This window comes from Mastomys coucha, unplaced genomic scaffold (assembly GCF_008632895.1).
Source record: "Mastomys coucha isolate ucsf_1 unplaced genomic scaffold, UCSF_Mcou_1 pScaffold18, whole genome shotgun sequence".
NCBI classification, from domain to species: domain Eukaryota; kingdom Metazoa; phylum Chordata; class Mammalia; order Rodentia; family Muridae; genus Mastomys; species Mastomys coucha.
Window position 1 is genome coordinate 73,756,219 of NW_022196900.1, and position 18,190 is coordinate 73,774,408.

The 18,190-nt window shown below is 42.0% G+C and overlaps 1 protein-coding gene and 1 long non-coding RNA gene across 4 annotated transcripts in view; one reads left to right on the forward strand and one right to left on the reverse strand.

The window, feature by feature from the left end:
* Positions 1 to 7,408: 7,408 nt before the first annotated feature.
* LOC116096467 lies at positions 7,409 to 11,908 on the reverse strand. Its single transcript, XR_004121018.1, has 3 exons — positions 11,799 to 11,908; positions 8,432 to 8,540; positions 7,409 to 7,689 (listed from the first exon to the last, which is right to left on the reverse strand). It is a non-coding gene; the product is annotated as an uncharacterized LOC116096467 (long non-coding RNA).
* A 13-nt stretch (positions 11,909 to 11,921) lies between these two features.
* Positions 11,922 to 18,190, forward strand: part of Pik3r3 (phosphoinositide-3-kinase regulatory subunit 3) — a 71,128-nt gene continuing 64,859 nt past the window's right edge. The window contains exons 1-2 of one of the 3 annotated variants that reach the window (XM_031378281.1): positions 11,922 to 12,021; positions 12,961 to 13,070. In XM_031378281.1, coding sequence (XP_031234141.1) covers positions 12,965 to 13,070 — 106 coding nt within the window. In that variant the 5' untranslated portion in view covers positions 11,922 to 12,021; positions 12,961 to 12,964. The other 2 variants (XM_031378282.1, XM_031378283.1) reach the window with 2 other exon arrangements.

Here is an 18,190-nt window from a genome sequence, read left to right on the forward strand (position 1 = left end):
GATCACTGGTTAGCTGGTTTAGCTCAGCTGTTGTGGCTCAAACTCATCTCCAAGATGATTGATTCAATCTGGCTTCTCTTAGTTCTGCTTCTAGCAATCTGCACTGCACTACTCATCTGACTCCTCATTTTCTGGCTCCTTCTGTCTTCACCTGTGTCTAGCTTGTTCTCTCTCTCTCTCTCTCTCTCTCTCTCTCTCTGTAACCTGTCTCTGTACAACTGTCCCAGTAAAACTGCCCTTTCTCCTCCCTCGATCTCTGTTCTGCTAAGTAGCTTCTCTTTTCTCTGTTGTTTTCCTGAGAGCTGGGTATATACTAATTCTGTCAAATCTTTCTTTGATTCATCATTTTGTCTACTACTCAATCAGATATCACTTTCAAACCTGGGTGCTTTCTTCTACAAACTAATCTTTGCCTTCCATGTTTGGGATTTAAGGTGTGTACTAAAGGCGCGCCTGCATTTCAGCCAGGTCACACAGACCTAGAAGGTCTTTGGATGTGAAATTCCTCTACATATCCCCAGACCTCCCCCTCCCCCCTTTTGAGATGGGTTCATCCTATGTATCCTGACTGGTCTGGAACTCTTTTTGTAGACCAGAATGATCCTGAACTCCTAAAGATCTTGCCTCCTAGCCTTCTTTTTACTTTTCTGTTTTGAGACAGGCTTTTACTGGACAACGCTGGCCCTGAATTCACTCTGTAGCCTTTCTAAAGACTTTCTAAAGTCCTTGACCTTTTGATCTCTGTGTCTGAAAATGTAGGTAGTTCTGCCAGGCCCTGCCTTCTTTGGTTTCCTTAAGAGTAGATTCCTTTGAAATTCAGTGTTAGGGTAAACAGTATCCACAGCCAACTCCAGGGGTTGATACTTTTTACAAGTCCGATCCTTTAAAAGTCTAATTTGGGTGGGGGAGTACTATTTCCAAATATTTATGAAAGGAACACTAATTAACTGGGCCTGGGTGGAGTCACTTATGGCCAGGAGCAAAGTTCTGTGCAAGTTGAGGAAGGAGACTTCTTGTTGAAGGCATCACTACAATGGGGTAATTGACTCACCAGCCTAGAACAGATCTTCACCCAGTGTCAGACCATAATCCATAAGCAATGCCCTTTGGGCTACCTGATGTACGTAGCCTGGAGGGTCCTTGAAATGAATGAGTCATTTAGACACACAGAAGAAAATAAATGAAAACATCCTCACTTATTTTCTTATAAAAAAATTATAAAAGTGCACCCCTCTCACCCCACGGATCTCACTGTGTAGAGCTTGATTAGATCTCACAGAGATCCACCTGCTTCTGATTCCCTAGTAGTGGGATTAAAGGTGTGCACTAGCATTCCCAGTGCATGAAACCATTTAAAAATAAACAAATGAACTGAATGGGAAAATGTTTAAAAAAATATGGAACTGATTGTGATGGTTTGTCCTTGTAATCCAGCACTTGGAAGACTAACATATGAAGATTACAGGGAGTTTAGAGTCTGAGGGCCAGCCAACTTAACTCCAAAGTAAGAACTTGTCTTGAAACATTAAAAAAAAAAAAAATAGAGGAAGAAGAAGGCCTGGTATTTTGTGGTATTACTTTCCTAGGATTGCAATAGTGTCTTACCGTAACTGGCTGGCTTAAAACAATAGAAACTTATTCTTTCATAACATTGGAGGGCTGAAGTCCAAAGGTTCAAAGCCAAGATGTAGGCAGGATTAGCACTTTCTGGAGACTCTGAGAGACAATCCATGCCTTCTCCTAGATTCTGGGGGTTGCATGTAAGTCTTGGTGCTTTCTGCCTTGTAGAGGTGTTCCTCTGATTCCTGCCGTTGTCTTCAAACAGCTTTCCATGTACAGCTGTGTCTCAGATCTACCTCTTCATTTCTATTTATTTATTTACACATGAAGGTTGTGAGCCTTCGTGTGGTCATTGGGAATTGAATTTAGGACCTCTGCTCGCTCAGGTCCAAAGATTTATTTATTATTATACATATGTATACTGCAGCTGTCTTCAGATACACCAGAAGAGGGTGTCAGATCTCATTACAGGAGTTGTGAGCCACCATGTAGTTGCTGGGATTTGAACTTAGGACCCTTGGAAGAGCAATCAGTGCTCTTACTCTCTGAGCCATCTTGCTAGCCCTACTTCTTCATTTCTTAATAAGGACATTTGTCACTGGATCGAGATCCCGCCTTAAATCTATGATAATCTCATTGTAAGATTTTTTACTTACACATTTGGAGACTTCTTTTTCAAGTAAGGTCATATTTAGAGTTTCTGGGCTTAAGGCGTATACAGATTGTTAGAAAGAACTGGCTGAAGAGGTACTAGGGTATAATCATTTTCTTCACTATATGACTTGGCCAGCAAAAGAGAAGAAATAAACAAACAAACAAAACAGAGAAGTCTTAGTGGTCTGTTATTGAGTTAAGCATTTCAGAGATGAAGCAGTTCCCGGGAGAGATGGATACTGCCTGGTTCTTATTTGCAGGGTCCTAGGCAAACACTGCAGACAGGGCAACCACAAAGCCCCATATCAAGCTAGGATTCTGGGCTCAATTCCTCTATTGTCTTGGAAAAGAAGACTTAATCCAAGAGATGTGTCTCAGTTGTGGTTGGGGGAATAAAGCCTGCAGTGAATTCCACAAGAACAGAATCATGAGGATAAGACTCAGCAGTCAGAAGCCAGAGCTAGGCGGATAGAGAGGGAAAAACAACAAAACACAAAACCTGAAAGGGCCAAGAAAGGCTGCTGTCTCGTCCTGGTGTTAGGGCCCCAGGGAGAATGAGTTAGTTTGAAAGCAGAGAGGTAGTGGAAATTGTTGCTTTTTCTTGTAACGCTGCCCTATGATATAGTGGGCTTATTTAGGACAAGTAGTGTCTTCCAGAGTGCTCAGCATAAGACTGGCTCAGAGGAGAGGCTTAGTTGAAGCTGAAAATAAAAGCTTGTGCCTGGCAGTGGTGGCGCATGCCTTTAATCCCAGCACTTGGGAGGCAGAGGCAGGTGGATTTCTGAGTTTGAAGCCAGCCTGGTCTACAGAGTGAGTTCCAGGACAGCCAGGGCTACACAGAGAAACCCTGTCTCGAAAAACCAATAAATAAATAAATAAATAAATAAATAAATAAATAAATAAATAAAATCTTTTTAAAAAAAGAATTTTTGACTGCATGTATGTAGGTTCACTACATACATCCCTGGTCAGAAGAGGGCACTAGACACCCTGGAACTAGATACCCTGGCTGATTGTAGGTGCTAGGAATCTTCAAGAGCAACAAGTGCTGGAAACCACTGAGCCATCTCTCCACCCCCTCAAATGCTGATCTTTTAGCCCTAGAAGCGACCTCAGTTCACCAGGTCTCTGGGATGATGCCCCTGTAGAGACTGATGTGGAAGCTGCAGAAGGCCATTTCACCAGGTCTCTGGGATGATGCCCCTGTAGAGACTGATGTGGAAGCTGCAGAAGGCCAGTTGTTTTTTACACGTATTACATAAACCACTTAAGAGTTTCCTGCTGCTCAAAAAGAAAACTGTTATCTCCACTCTCAAACTGGGATTGTCTAGTAAGAACACTGGGCTGGCTTTATCCTCAAACGACGATACATATTAAATGTATTTTGCATTTGAGACCCATGGCATTATATTACAATTAGATGCACTCTAGAAAAGTAGCACAAATGACAAACTGCTCAGAACTACTGAAAGGATGACCTCAGGAAGTGAGCATGCTTCAAAGCCCTATATGGAGTTACATTTCAGAAATGAGCTGGGCTGTAAAACAAAACCCATTCCTTTCCTAGCTGCTGAGCTTTCCTGAATTTCCTACAAACTGCTTGGAATTTTTCAAACAATTCACAGCTGATAAAATAGAAGGGTGGTGGAACTGAATGTCTGTGGGTGAAGACCCTGGAGGCAGCCAGCGGGAGAAGGTCACCGTCTGTCTCTCAGGGTTCCTGTAACCAAAGAACTGCTTTCTTTCTTTCTTTCTTTCTTTCTTTCTTTTTTTCTTTCTTTCTTTCTTTCTTTCTTTCTTTCTTTCTTTCTTTCTTTCTTTCTTTTTTTTCTTTCAAATAAACCAGGAATCAGGAATCAGCTGAAGAGCTACAGAAAGAATTACTAGGGTAATCTGGATTTAGAATGCTATAGAACCTCCTTGGAAAATGTAACATTTGGTGACCACTCAATATGTGCCACACCCTTAGCTGGGCATGGATGACTCAAGGACCTGCCCTCCACCCACAAGAAATTCTTTTTTTTTTTTTTTTTTTCCCCCCGAGACAGGGTTTCTCTCTGTAGCCTTGGCTGACCTGGAACTCATTCTGTAGACCAGGATGGCCTCAAACTCAGATATCTGCCTGCCTCTGCTGGGATTAAAGGCGTGTGCCACCACTGCCCGGCTGTTTTTGAACAAGATTTGTAGGCCAGGCTTACCCTTAGACTCAGAGATCTGCCTGCCTCTGCCCCCTGAGTGCTGGGTTTAAAGGTGTGCACCACCACTGCACAGCTGTTTTTGTTTTGCTTTGTTTGTTTTTTTTAAAGAAAACTTAAAATACTATTTTATGTGTATAGATTTTTTTCCTGCATGTATGTCTGTATACCACATGCATGCCTGGTGCTCACAAAGGCCAGAAGAGGGCACTGGATCCCCTGGAACTAGAGTTTCAGTCAGTTGTGGGCCTCTATGTGGGTGCTAAGAATCAAATCTGGGGCCTCTGGAAGAGTGATTGATGCTCTCAACAACTCTAGCCCCAGGGAATTTTCAGGAACTTTGGAGAGCTATATCTAACCACACAAGCTTTAACATATAGCCCAAGACTGTTCAGAGGGGCTGATGCAAGCAGTCTTTAAGAACTGCAGAGAAAGGAGTTTGCCATTTTATATTGTAGTGTGTCACATGGAGGATAAATTTTTACTATTCTGATTCACTAAAGTCAATTCTTATTTTATTTTTAAGACATGGTCTCAAAAAAAAAAAAAAAAAAAAAAAAAAAAAAAAAAAAAAAAAAAGACATGGTCTCACGTAGTCCAGCCTGACCTCCCTATGTAGCTGAGAATGTACTCCCCTCTGGAGGAGTTCATTTTTACAGTAGGTCGGTTATTGACAGTTCTTAGGCGATAGGAAGAAGTATGTGGGAAGGGGCTGGAGCACCCAAGGCCCGAGTGCCAGGCTAAGGGAACAAACCCTTTTCCAGAGGGCAAGAGAAACCATCTGCGTTTAAAGTAAAGGAACGACATAGGTTTGTTTTTGTTTCTTCCTGGTGCTCTAGAATGAACCCAGAGCCTTGCCTGTCAGGGTTTATTTGTTATTGTTATTATTGCTGTTACTATTATTCATCGTAGCTGTGTGGTGTTTGAATTAAAGAAGGCAAGGAGATTAGGAAGAGGCTGTTCAAATGTGATTCAAGAAATTGAGGGACTACAGACTCATATGTATGAGGCCCTGGGTTTAATCCGCAGCATTATACACTACCAGTTACAGTGACACATGCCTGTCATACCAGGACTGAGGGCGGGAAGTTCAAGCTCAATCTTGGTTATATACTAAGTTGGAAGCTGTTGCAGAAAGTCTTCGACCCAAATAAGGCCGTGTGATGAAAACACAACTCAGTTATACGAATACAAGATGCATGCCTAGATTGGGCAGATCTACCACTACACTACGATATGGCCCCGCTATGAGACCCTTTGTAACCTGTGGTGTCACCAGGCCACATGCTTCTGCTCTGTTTTCCTTTCACCTCTTCCTCTTCCTCTCTCTCTTCCCTCTCCCCCCTTCTCCCTAAAACGTTTCAGCTCCACCCTCCCTTCCACTGTCCAGTCACAGGCTCTAGCCTTTATTTTACAAGTTAATATGGGGAGAAGGTTCACAGGAAGTCACCTGAGTAAGAGATTCACTCCTAGTCTCAGGCAGCCCCTCTTAAGGAAGCAGAATTAGCATCAAATTACAAACAGCACCAGGGCAGCCCACAACACTTACCCCTTTTTGTCCAATTAAAAGGTTCTTTTCCCTCAGATATAAATTGAGTACAACTATTACCATTCTACAATTTATAAAGTATAAGATAACACTTAACACTCAATCTATCGATTTTGTCAATGAAATAAGGCACTCTGCCATCTATCCTAACTTAAAAGACTTATAATTCTACACCTGACCTATGTCCTGGTTTTAGATTGTATGTCATCTGAAAACCAACGGGGCTATGTGTGAACCTACCCTGTGTAAATAAAATAGACAAAACAAACAAACAAAGGATCTGGCAAGCTGCAATTTGGGCTTTTTCAATGAAAACTTTAAAAAATGTATATATAATAAATATACATATATATATATATATATATATATATATAGTAAACATATGTGTATATACGCACATGAGTACATGTATATATATTTATGTGGCTGCCCTGGAACTTGCTATGCAGTTCAGACTATTCTAAAACCCCTGCTCTTGCTCAGTCTCCTGAGTGCTCTGACTGAAGGCATGCACCACCACTCCAGCTTAAAATCTATTTTAATTATTTTATTTTATGTGTATGAATGCTTTGCCTGTATGTATGTCTGTGTACTATATGCACACCCGGTGTCTATCGAAGCCAGAAAAGGGCATCAAATCCCCTAGAACTGGGGGTACAGATAATAGCGAGCCTTCATGAGGCTGTTGGAAATTTCTGAAAGAATAGCCCATGCTCTTTACTACTGAGCCATCTTTCGAGCTCCTCGGTGAAACTTTTTTAGGCTTGAAGTTAATTGTAAGTATTGGAGAGATAGAAATATAAAGAGATCCACACGAATGTAAAAAGTTCGTGGAATCTCAGCTACTGAGAAGCAACTACTTACCTGCGCATGTGTCTAGACCATCCTTCTTTGCGGCTCCCACAGCTTCTGTGTCAATTTCACTTTGCATGCCCATCATTATTTGTTCCTTTGTAGGACCTCCTTGAGAGCTCACTGTTAAGAGATTCTTTTTTTTTTTTTCTGAGACAGGGTTTCTCTGTATAGCCCTGGCTGTCCTGGAACTCACTCTGTAGACCAGACTGGCCTCGAACTCAGAAATCCACCTGCCTCTGCCTCCCAAGTGCTGGGATTAAAGGCATGCGCCACCATTGCCTTTAGAAGAGATTCTTTCTTACTCATTTTGTATATCCAGGTAAAAACATTTGCTCGGAACATAAAGAGGCGAGGGGCTGGAGAGACCGGCTCACCAGTTAAGAGGTTCTGAGTTCAATTCCCAGCAACCACATGGTGGCTCACATCCATCTATACTGGGATCTGATGCCCTCTTCTGGCATGCAGGTGTACGTGCAGATAGAGCACTCATACATTAAAAAAAAAAAAAGACATGAAACTATAATGTCGCAGAAAAGGCAATGGACCTGTGGTGGAGACCTGGCCTCTAGTGTCAGCCCAGTTTTAAGAGATTGCATGACTTTGAACAAGTTGCTTTACTGCTTTGGGTCTCAATTCCTCATCTGTAAAATGAGACTAACGATACAATCCTCTTTCCCAGAGTTATGGAGACGACATGAGGTAACAGCTCACCAGCTGCTTGCTCTGTTTGTGCCCTGCCCTAGCAAAACAGCCTGGACTGTCATTTGGATCTCATTTGCTCTGTCTCCTGGTGAGAGCCAAGCTGAAATCTGTTGCCTTGTTGGAGGGGACATTTGTAGAAATGGCATGCATATCATCCAGGTGGCCTTTGTGTTGCTAGAAGGGCAGATATTAAAAGAGAAGAACATGTCAGGCTACAGAGTGATGTACTTTTTATATCCCTGAAAGCTGAAGGAGAATCCAAGGTGGGAGAGTGTGGCAGAGCAGATCTCCATCATGTGTGATGGGCCTAAGCCTCCTAAGCCCAGGACTTCATCAACATTTGGACAAATGCCACTTCTCTAAAGCCCACTCATTCATCTACTGTCATCATTCTCAGGGCCTCAGGCTGATATGATTAACTCTATCATGATTATTCAAGTGTTAAAAAAAAGATGAGGGGAAGTTTAAAAAAAAAAGGCAAATGGCATGTAAGAGTGATGCTCTTCAGGATGTTAGGCACAGATATCTCAAGAGATGTCTACCAATTCCCAGGTAAAATGACTTTCTAGAAGATCTACTAACACTGCTCTTTTTGCAATCTAAGGGAAACTTTTCCATCCAAAAGCATGTGGCTTAGGGAGGCCCTAGAAGCTGCAACTGATAATTTCTAGTGCTTTCTTTGGTTTCCATTTATTAAGTGAATTTCTTTAGCTGCATGGGCTAGGTCTCAGGAGATAAGTGGTCAGGGAAGGTGATGGGGGCCAGAGATGGGGGTAGGGGTGGGGATTGAGGCCAGTGGAATTCTTCCTGAAAGGCTAAAGTTAGTCCTGATGTCAAAGCTAATGACCTCAAGGGAAAAGGTACGTTTCCATTTTGCCAAGCTTTAAAAAAAATTTTTTTTGTGTTCAGATGGTACCTTTAATCATGAAGAAGTTTTGGCTGAGTTCCAGACAGAGTCTGCTGGCACAGAGAACTCTGAGATCATGCACTATATTCAGAGCACAGAAGAAAATTTTCATCCATTTCTGAAATATAGAGAAGAGGGGAATGGAGCATATTGGAACAGTTTTGTAATAAAACAATACCAGGGTTTTAGAAAGGAAGTGCATGCTATCTATTTGAAATTCAGAAAGGTACTATTCTAACTATTAAGTGGCATTTTTTTTTTTAATTCTTAGACCTTCAAAAAAATAAAGTAGTTTGCATAAATCCAAAGGCAATCTCTAATTTCAAATATATAAATGAAGGCAGATTTTGTGATTTACCTAAGGCTAACTCAAAGTAGAGAAAGGAGAGAAGGAGGAGGAGGAAGAGGAGGAGGAAGAAGGAGGAGGAGGAAAAGAAGGAGAAGAAGAAGAAGAAGAAGAAGAAGAAGAAGAAGAAGAAGAAGAAGAAGAAGAAGAAGAAGAAGAAGAAGGAACACACCTCCCAAAGTAGCAGGTTGTGACCCAGAAGTTTGAGCGCTTAAAGCTGAATTTAATCCACACTCAGGCCAAATATAATCCTCCAGTATGGAAGTGTTCCAGAACACCAGAGCTAACATTTTTAACCTCTGCCAAAGAGCCAGAGGCAGTTAAATGCCATGCAATCAGAACCTTGATTCTGTTTCTTAACTGAAAGAAAAGCCAACATCATGTGCTTCCCACCATGGTAGGATACTAACTAAAACCCATCCTAAAGGGAATGTTCTCTTTCTGGACATCATCATGGCCTCTCGTGCCACTCATCCCTTGGAAATCTCCAATTCAAAGGTCTATTTAAATTGGAGATTTGGATCATACACTTTTTGGTGGTAAGATTGAATTATTACTGTCTTAGGGTCACTATGCTGTGATGAAACACCATTATCAAAAGCAATTTGGGGAGGAAAGGGTTTATTTCCCTCACAATTCCTTAGAACAGTTCATCATCAAAAGCAGTGAGGGGAAGAATTCAAGCAGGAGGGGAGCCTGCAGGGCTGAAGCAGAGGCCATGGAGGGGTGCTGATTACTGGCTTGCTTAGCCTGCTTTCTTATAGAACCAGGATCACTAATCCAGCGATGGCATCACCAACAATGGGCTGTGCCCTTTTACATCAATCACAAATGAGTAAGGTTCCCTACAGGCTTGCCTATAGGCCTATCTTATGAAAACTTTTGTTGTTATCGTTTTGTTTTGTTTTTCTGAGGTAGAGTTTCTCTGTGTGGTCTTTGTTGTCCTGGAATTCACTTTGTCCTGGCCTCAAACTCAGAGATCTGCCTGCCTTTGCCTCCCAAGTGCTGGGATTAAAGGCACGACCACCACTGGCCTGGCTTAAAGACATTTTCTTAGCTGAAGTTCCCCTCTCTTAAATGATGCCAGCACAATTGCTTTAATGCCATGTACCTACTTTGATCATGAGAGTTCTACTGTGTTCCTTTTTCACTCCATCCCGCTAAACCTTAGGTAGTGGTAAGGCCTGGGTGATTACTCTGAATATCACTAGCCGCTCAAGCTCGGGCCAGGCAAAAGTTGCTATGGAAACATGAAAGCCATTATTATCTTTTCCACACTTTTGCCTCTTCAGTTTCATTTTCTTTGGGAATACACAGGGAGGGACACCTGTGTATACCAACTTGCCCTTGGCTGGCTGTTCAGCCTTTTGAGTTACCTAATGTGAATACTTTTGGCACTCAGATATGGTGAAGTAGAGACTGCTGGGAAGCCAGCCACAAATTAGAGTTGTTCTTCCAACATCTTCTACCTGAAGGAGCAGTTCAGGAGATTAAAATTAATGAGCCCTGCCCCAGAGCTGCTTAGCTTTTGAAATACATTTCAACTAAAGAGACAAAAGAAAGCATCTCCAAGATTCTAAAAGAATTCTGGTGTGCTTTTCAAATTTGTTTCCTTAATGCATTAGCTTGTCTGTATTTCCTGGATTTTTGTCCCTCTACTTTGTATCCAGTTTGTACACATTTTGATTTTGACTGTTTCCTGGGCCCTCTCAACTCAAGTACACCTTCACACACACACCCTCCCCGACTCTTTTGTTTTTCCAGATAGGGTTTCTCTGTGTAGACCTGGCTATCTTGGAACTAGCTCTGTAGACTAGGCTGGTCTCGAACTCAGACCCTGAGCTCAACAGATCTGCATGCCTGTCTCTAGAGTGCTGGGTGTAAAGGAATGAGCCACTGTGACTGGCTTAATTCAGAACACTTTTAAGAAAGGCAGAACCCTTTAGGAGGTAGGGGATAAAAAGTGGGGACCCTTCCAGAGGCCAGTCAATACACAGAGCTACTCAGGATAGGTTTTGCGCTCGAGCTTAAATCAGGTTGTCAACTCAAACACAATGGGCTTTGTTACTCCAGTGTAAAGAGGAAACAGCAGCTTTGGCCTCCTCGGACTGTATTGTAGGGCAGGATGGCAATTCTAGGCACAGGTTAGCTATTCAGGGTTCCCCAGCAAGTGAATTAGCTGTTTCTGAAATGCACGGAAATGTTCAGATACTGAGGCAAGCCTCAGAACTTTAAGCTTGGAGGGAGGGCACTGTGTGTTAGGAAGTGGGAAACAGAATAGCGCCTTTTAAGCAAGCGAATCCAACACCTCAGAAAGCACGCAGACACTGATTCCAAAAAAAAAAAAAAATTCTATTTTATTCTTATTTTATTTTTTTATTTTCTGGTTTGAGTACTAGAACTGGAGGGCTTGATGAGATGCCTCACTATTTACTTGAGTGTTACTATGGGTTCAAAAGTCCTTCAGTGCGAAGCAGAGTAGCGGGCAAAATGACTCCCCAAGGAATACTACTCAAGGTTCAGGTACCCTCAGGGAGTAGCGGGGGTGGGGGGCGATGGGGACCTTGTCTGGACAGAAAGAGTCCTGCAAGTGGGTTTGGCGACCTTCGCTGTATCTGATGATTTAACACCGGGGTAGAGGAGGGCGAACGCAGCAAGGTGAAGAGGTGGGTAAGGAGGAACTCTGCCCAGAGACTTCCAATGGAGCAGAGGAGTGTGCGCCCCGCCAAGTGACAGCACGCCCCGCTGCCGCCGTCGCTCCCCTCCCCCTCGCGGCTAGTCTCCAGGCAGAAGAGTCTCGCGCCAGCCCGTCCTCCCCCTCGTCACTAGTCCGGGAGGACCGAGTCACAGCGGGAAGCCCCGCCAGTCTCCGGGCAGCTTGAGCCCCCCGAGCGCTCGCCCAGCCTGTCAGTAACCGCCGTTTGCGCCTTCTTTCTTTCTCCACACCCCCTCTTCTTCCTCCTCTCTTTTCTTTCCCCCTTCTGCCTTTGTCCCGCTTAGTAACTGAGGTCCGACCAATCGCCGTCTTACCGGCCGGCGCCGGCTACCTTCTGATTGGCTCGCTTGGGGCGCGCAGCCGTCTCCGCTCCTCAGCTGGAGCAGGGCAGACAAAAGACGCAGGATCGGGCTCCGGCAACCGGGATCAGCCAATCGCCATCCGCCCCCCACTCTTGGAGGAGCTCGCGTGCGCCGGGCTCCGACTCCTGGCGAGCGGCCAGCGCCCGGACTGTACCATTCTGAGCGAGGCTAGGGGGTAATGGCGAAGTCTGATTAAAGTGTCGCGTCTCACGGGCTGACCGGGAGAGTCAAAAGTCCAAGCAGAGGATGGTGGCAGGCTGTCTCTGTCAAGGCGCTTGACGATCTTTGCACGTTTAAGGTGCAAAGGGGTGGAAAGGACAGTCGAGCGACGGGCTGTTCCTCCTGTCCCGCACGGTCGGGTGGCGTCTCAACGGGGGTGGCGGGGGGGGGCGGGGAGGAGGTCCCCTCAGCGCAGTTAAAATGAAACTCTAGTGGTTGGAGCCAGGGCAGAGCGTGAAGGGAGCCGGCGCGGTCTGGGTTGCCTTTACCACTCGGGCACAGTCGAGCTGACTGGACTCTCCAAGGGGTCGCCATCCCGAAGCTGAGGAAGCTTGGGTCCCCAGCCTGACGCCAACAGAGCCCGAGTCCCAGTCCCAGAGGGAATCGCTCTCTGCAGACCAGTGGGACCCCGAAACTTGAACGCAGCACCCCCTTTTCAAGCCTTTGTCACTTCCCTAGCTTTCTCCCAACGCGTTTTTTTTTTTCCCCCCTTCCTCTCCGTTCTCTCCTCTCCTAAGGACACAAAAGTGGCTTCCGCTGAAAGATTAGGAGGCGGTGGGAGCTCTTCCCTTTTGGAGAGCGATTGTGTAGGGAGGATTTTCGGGAAGCTGCTTTTTAACACCACCGCTCTTTGCTTTCTGAGCTTCCCTGTCACCCTCTGAGGTAAAAACCCCGTAACTTGAAAGTTCGGGGCATTTTGTTGGGTGCTTTAGGAGGAGAGAAGGGGAGGACCTTGTCCTCATCCCACTAGTTTGGCTGGACTTGTACTGGCCGTTGGAAACCCCCCAAGTACATTTCCGTGTGGAACTTTTGCAAATATATATTTAGATTTTTAAATATCAGATAAAAGATATATATGCTTTTTATATATTTCCTGACGACCTGCCCGTGACAGCGCGATGTACAATACGGTGTGGAATATGGACCGCGATGACGCAGACTGGAGGGAGGTGATGATGCCCTATTCGACAGAACTGATATTTTATATTGAAATGGATCCTCCAGGTATTTGAGAGTAAACTTTTTCTTTTTTTCTTTTTTCTTTTTTAAATTTTTGAATGGGTCTGATTTGTGCCTAACAAAACCCCGGTGACGTTTTCAGGCCAGAAGTATTCTTGGGTGCGCCAGGTTCGGGATGAGGGGTAGATTGCAGTTCTAGCTGCAGTGAAACTGCCCTGGCTTACACCTTTAAAGTTTGCAGTTAGGACCCTGATCCCATTGTCCTGAGGTGGTGGGGGTGGGGGGACTAGAGTGGGAGGAAAGACCCGTTTTGGTTTGGCCTTTGCATGTCATTCAGGTTTTTGACGGCCCTCCACTTTTTTTCTTTTTTTAAATAATTCAAGATTTCCACTGGCAATTTGAAGACTTTCCCATTGTGGTGATTCCTTAAAGCTTATACTTTAATGCAGTTGTCTGATATGGTTCTTGTTATTTTACCTTGGTTAACTTTAGAAACTGAGTTGCCTTTGTGATTATTCATTTTGAGACTCCGTGCTTCTCTCATAGAAACCAAATGCCGGTTAGTGATTTTCAGGGATTGGGCGTTCTTATTCATTCATGTCCTTAGTCTGAGGCTTTTTCCTTCCTATGCATATAGTTTCTTAGGTCTACATGTAGTATTTTACTTCTCGTTAATAAATTTATGGTGATTTAACTTAATTTGGGGGTTAGGATTGATATAATTTTGATCCTTAAAAATAATCTTTCTCTTTCCTGTGAATGGGATATATACATATATGTGATAGGTTTCTATGTGAAGTGTACATATAAAGATATTTTTATTTGAGGACTTTGAGGCCACTAGAGATATTTTGTGTTTCTCACAGTGAAGGAAAAAAGAAGAAAAACAAAAGTTTTTTGTTCTTTAAAATGTGCCTCATTTTATGGTTATTATAGCTGTCAGATATTCAAATCCTCTTTGCATTTATAGATGGTGCTTTATGTAATGATTTTGAATAAGCAGAGGGCCTTTGTGATTCTTTGTTTTTAATTGAGGATAAATTTGTTGCCTTTTAAACTGTGTTATAGTTAAGCCTACAGAATTAAAGTATTTATCATTAGAGAACCTTGCTTTTTATAAGATTATATATTTTTGGAAACATTTGAAAGGAATGGAGTCCATGCAAGTATAATGGAGTATAAATGCCTTGTAGAAGGTATGTAGCAATTATTTCTGCATCCTTGTGAGTGGTGAATTATCTTCTTTAAAAATTAGTGATAGTGTTAAAAGATGCCTTAGGAAGTAATAACAGTATTGAATGACCCTTTTCTGAAAACTCTTAATGACCACGAAGAGTTTTTCTCTTTTCCTTTGTCTTAGTACTGTCTCGGCTTACTTCTGAGGTTGTGGTTGTGAGCCAGGGAAAGCTTCCCAGTGTGTATAAAGTTTGTAAGATTTGCCACTGTCTATTGTGTGTTTCTCCTTTGTCTCCCCCAATGGTGAAGCATAGCCTCTGTTACATACGTTTGTCCTTCATGTGTTCAGAAACCCAGGGCATCAATGGTCTCTCTCCTGTAGAGGGTGAGTGATGCTATCTGTCTGTATTTGTAAGAATTCTATACTCACGTTGCCTTAGAGTCATGCTGGATCATAGAGTATCTTGCCTTCCAGACATACAAAGGGAAATTATTGGGTGGGGAGTTGAGAGGGAGGAGGGTAGTAAGTAAAGAAAGTACCAATGATTAAAATTTTTTAATTTTGTGGAAAAATACTGGCCAAGTCAAGCTGAATATACATATTATTTGTTTATTCTTGAGGCTGAATCAAACAATATAGCTCAGGCTAGCCTGTAGCTATATGGTCTAAGCTGGCCTCTCGAACTTGCATTCCTCCTGTCTCATCCTCTGAAGTGTTAAGATTACAGGCATGTGCCACTATGTTTGGCCCCAAAATAATTTTTCTGAAAGCTATTATAATTATGCAAAATGTGGGTTTTAATATAAATATTTAGGAAATTCTGGCCCAAACTTTCTTTTTTACTGAAATAAACTTTTGAATTTAAGATGTTTATCCTTGAATGAAATTCTGTATACTAAATATTCAGAACACTGAAATACATTTATAGTGCATTTTATATCCTTACTATAGAATATGGTTGTTCCTAATAATATTTCAAAAAGAAGCTGCTTTTAAATATGCTGAAATACTGACTATAAATTGAATTTATTTTCTTTCTTCCTTTTTTTTTTGTTTGTTTGTTTTTGAGATAATAGATTGGTCCTGTCTGGTGTAGAACTCATTATATATATGTAGACTAGGTTGGCCTTGAACTCACAGAGATCTACTTGGCTCTGCTTCCCAAGTGCTAAGATTAAAGGAATGAGCCAGCATACCTGGCCTAAAGTGAGTATGTGTATGTGTGTGTATACATTTTTACATGTGCATTACATTTTTTCATTATTTTAATTGTTTAATGCCAGGTTATATTTTATTTAAGTTATCAGAAACCATGATAATTACCTCAGAGCAGTTCTTTTGATTACCAGTGAAGACACAAAAACAGCTAAAGAAGACATATCTTTTTTTTTTTTTTCTTTTTTTGGTTTTTCAAGACAGGTTTTCTCTGTGTAGCCCCGGCTGACCTGGAACTCACTCTGTAGACCAGGCTGGCCTCGAACTCAGAAATCTGCCTGCCTCTGCCTCCGAAGTGCTGGGACTAAAGGTGTGCGCCACCACCGCCTGGCTCTCTTCTTTTTTTTATTGGTCAAACCAAGATACAATGATACTAACATTTTTTCTTTGATAGTTTTATACAACATTTTTTTTTTAACATATTCAGTCCCTCTTACCAACTCTTCCCAGTTTTAACCCCATTTGATTAGCAGCATGTTTGTATCCATCTTTTTCCTAGCCTTCCACCCCAACAAAAAGTTCTCTCTCCCTGGACTAGGGAGAGCTTATTATTTTCCCACTTCTCTTCCGTGCAGTCTATAGTTTTTGTTTGTGGGTGCTTTGCCTGGTGTTTATCTGTGCATTACATGTCATGCCTGGGACCTCAGAGGCAGAAGAAGGCATTGGATCTCCTCCAACTGGATACACAGTTATGAGCCATGATGTGGGTGCTGGGAATTGAGCTCCCTGGTCTTCTGGAAAAGCAGAAAGGTCTCCTAACTGCTGAGCCATCATCTCTCTAGTCTCCACTCTACACTTTTATTGTTACAATATTTACCTTACAGTGACACAATGATACAATCTTCTCATTTAAAAAAAAAAATCTTCCAATGGTGCTGGGTGGTGGTGATCATGCCTTTAATACCAGCACTCTGGAAGCAGAGGCAGGCCTCTCAGATATCTATCAGATATCTATCTGAGTTTTAGGCCAGCCTGATAGCTAAACCTACACAGAAAAACCCTGCCACAGAAGAAAAAAAAATCTCAATGGCTTCTTTGCTTATTTAAAAAAAAAAAAGCTGCACATTGGTTACTCTTGCATATAAATCTGTCTGCCTTTTTCTTCCTAATTTTCTCATCATAACTTCTATGGAAGCTTTTTTTTTTTCTTCTTGTTACTTTAGTATACACTTTTGTTTTTTTATTTTTAAATCACTTGTAAATGGTCATTTGTCAAAATGTTATACATCAGATGCGTTTTCCCCCAGAATACATATTCCCTGATACCCTTTGTTAGAAGACATTCTTCCCTTTCCTTTTTCTTTCTTTCTTTTTTTGGAGTACTCCTTAGATGGAATTTCTTTATCATGTTTAGACTGGCTGCTGCATTTATTTATGAATATTTTGTCTGATGGAATTGTGTTCCTGTTTGGTTGGAAGTTTCTTAGCTTGTTTAGGGTTTTGGAAGTAGTAGGCAATTTAATCAATATATGTTATAGGTAACTAAGTGTCCCTGTTTCTTTCTATGTTTAAATGTTTTTTGCTTAAAATCCTTGGTCACCTCACTCCTTGGTTATTGCAATAGCCTAGCTTTGGAGTTTAGTTTATTTATTTGAGCCCTTAATTGGAATGTTATTAATATTTTTGTATATTATTTATAGGTTGACTTTAGTCTGAACTATAAATTTACTAAGTTTTTAAACCTGTTATTGCCTTAAAAACTATCTTCCAAAGATCTTTCCCTCTAACTTATCTTTATCTTTTCAATAACTATCATTAGTTTTATCATTTTCTTTTTTTCTTTTTTCTTTTTGGTTCATTTTTTCAAGACATGGTTTCTCTGTGTAGCCTGGGCTGTCCTGGAATTCACTCTGTAGACTAGGCTGGTGTCTTAACTCAGAGAACCCCTAGGATGAAAGATATGTATACCACTGCTGTCTGGTTAGATTTTTAGTCCTAAGAATTATGTTTGAAGGGGCTGAAGAGATGGCTCACTAGTCAAAAGCTACATAATAGAGAGTCCTTGTCTAAAAGCAAAATGAAGAAAAAGAATTGAATTGAATCCAAACAGGAGCTTAATATATTTTTGGAAAATTAATTTCATCTATTTATCTATCTGTCTATCTATCTGTCATCTATTTGTGTGTGGGAGTAGGAGTGTCATGGTGTGCCTGTGGCAATCAGATGACAAATTATAGGAGTTGGTTCTTTTTCTCACCATGTGAGTCCTGGAGATCAAACTCATGTTGTCAGGTTTGGCAGCAAGCATCTTTATTCACTGAGCCGTCTTTGTGGCCTGGGTTTCATATTTTAATGTTCCTGTATTTTCTGGCAGCTATAGAGATACTGTTTATATGAAATGTAAAGCTACCTTTGAAATGTTAAGATTGGTGTAGAAATATAATTCAGTTGTTCAAATGCTTGTCTAGTATATATGATACTCTGGGTTTGATCCCCAACACAAGGTAAATTGGGTGTGGTGATATAGGTCTGTAATTCTATATAGAAGCAGAAGAATCAAAAAGATCACAGCCACACTGTGAGTTGAGACAAGCCTGGGATGTGAGACCTGTCTCCAAAAAAAGAGAAAAAGTACTATCAAGAGTTAGGGTTGTGGGCTAGGCTGGCAAGATGGCTCATTATGTGAAAGTTCTTGCCAGCAGTATCAGCCTCATAGCCTGAGTGTGGTTCCCCAGAATCCACATAGTAGGGGGAGAAGTCTTCCATAAGTCATCTCTGACTTCTACCTGTGCATTCTGACACATGTTCACCCACATGTACATGTGGGAACACA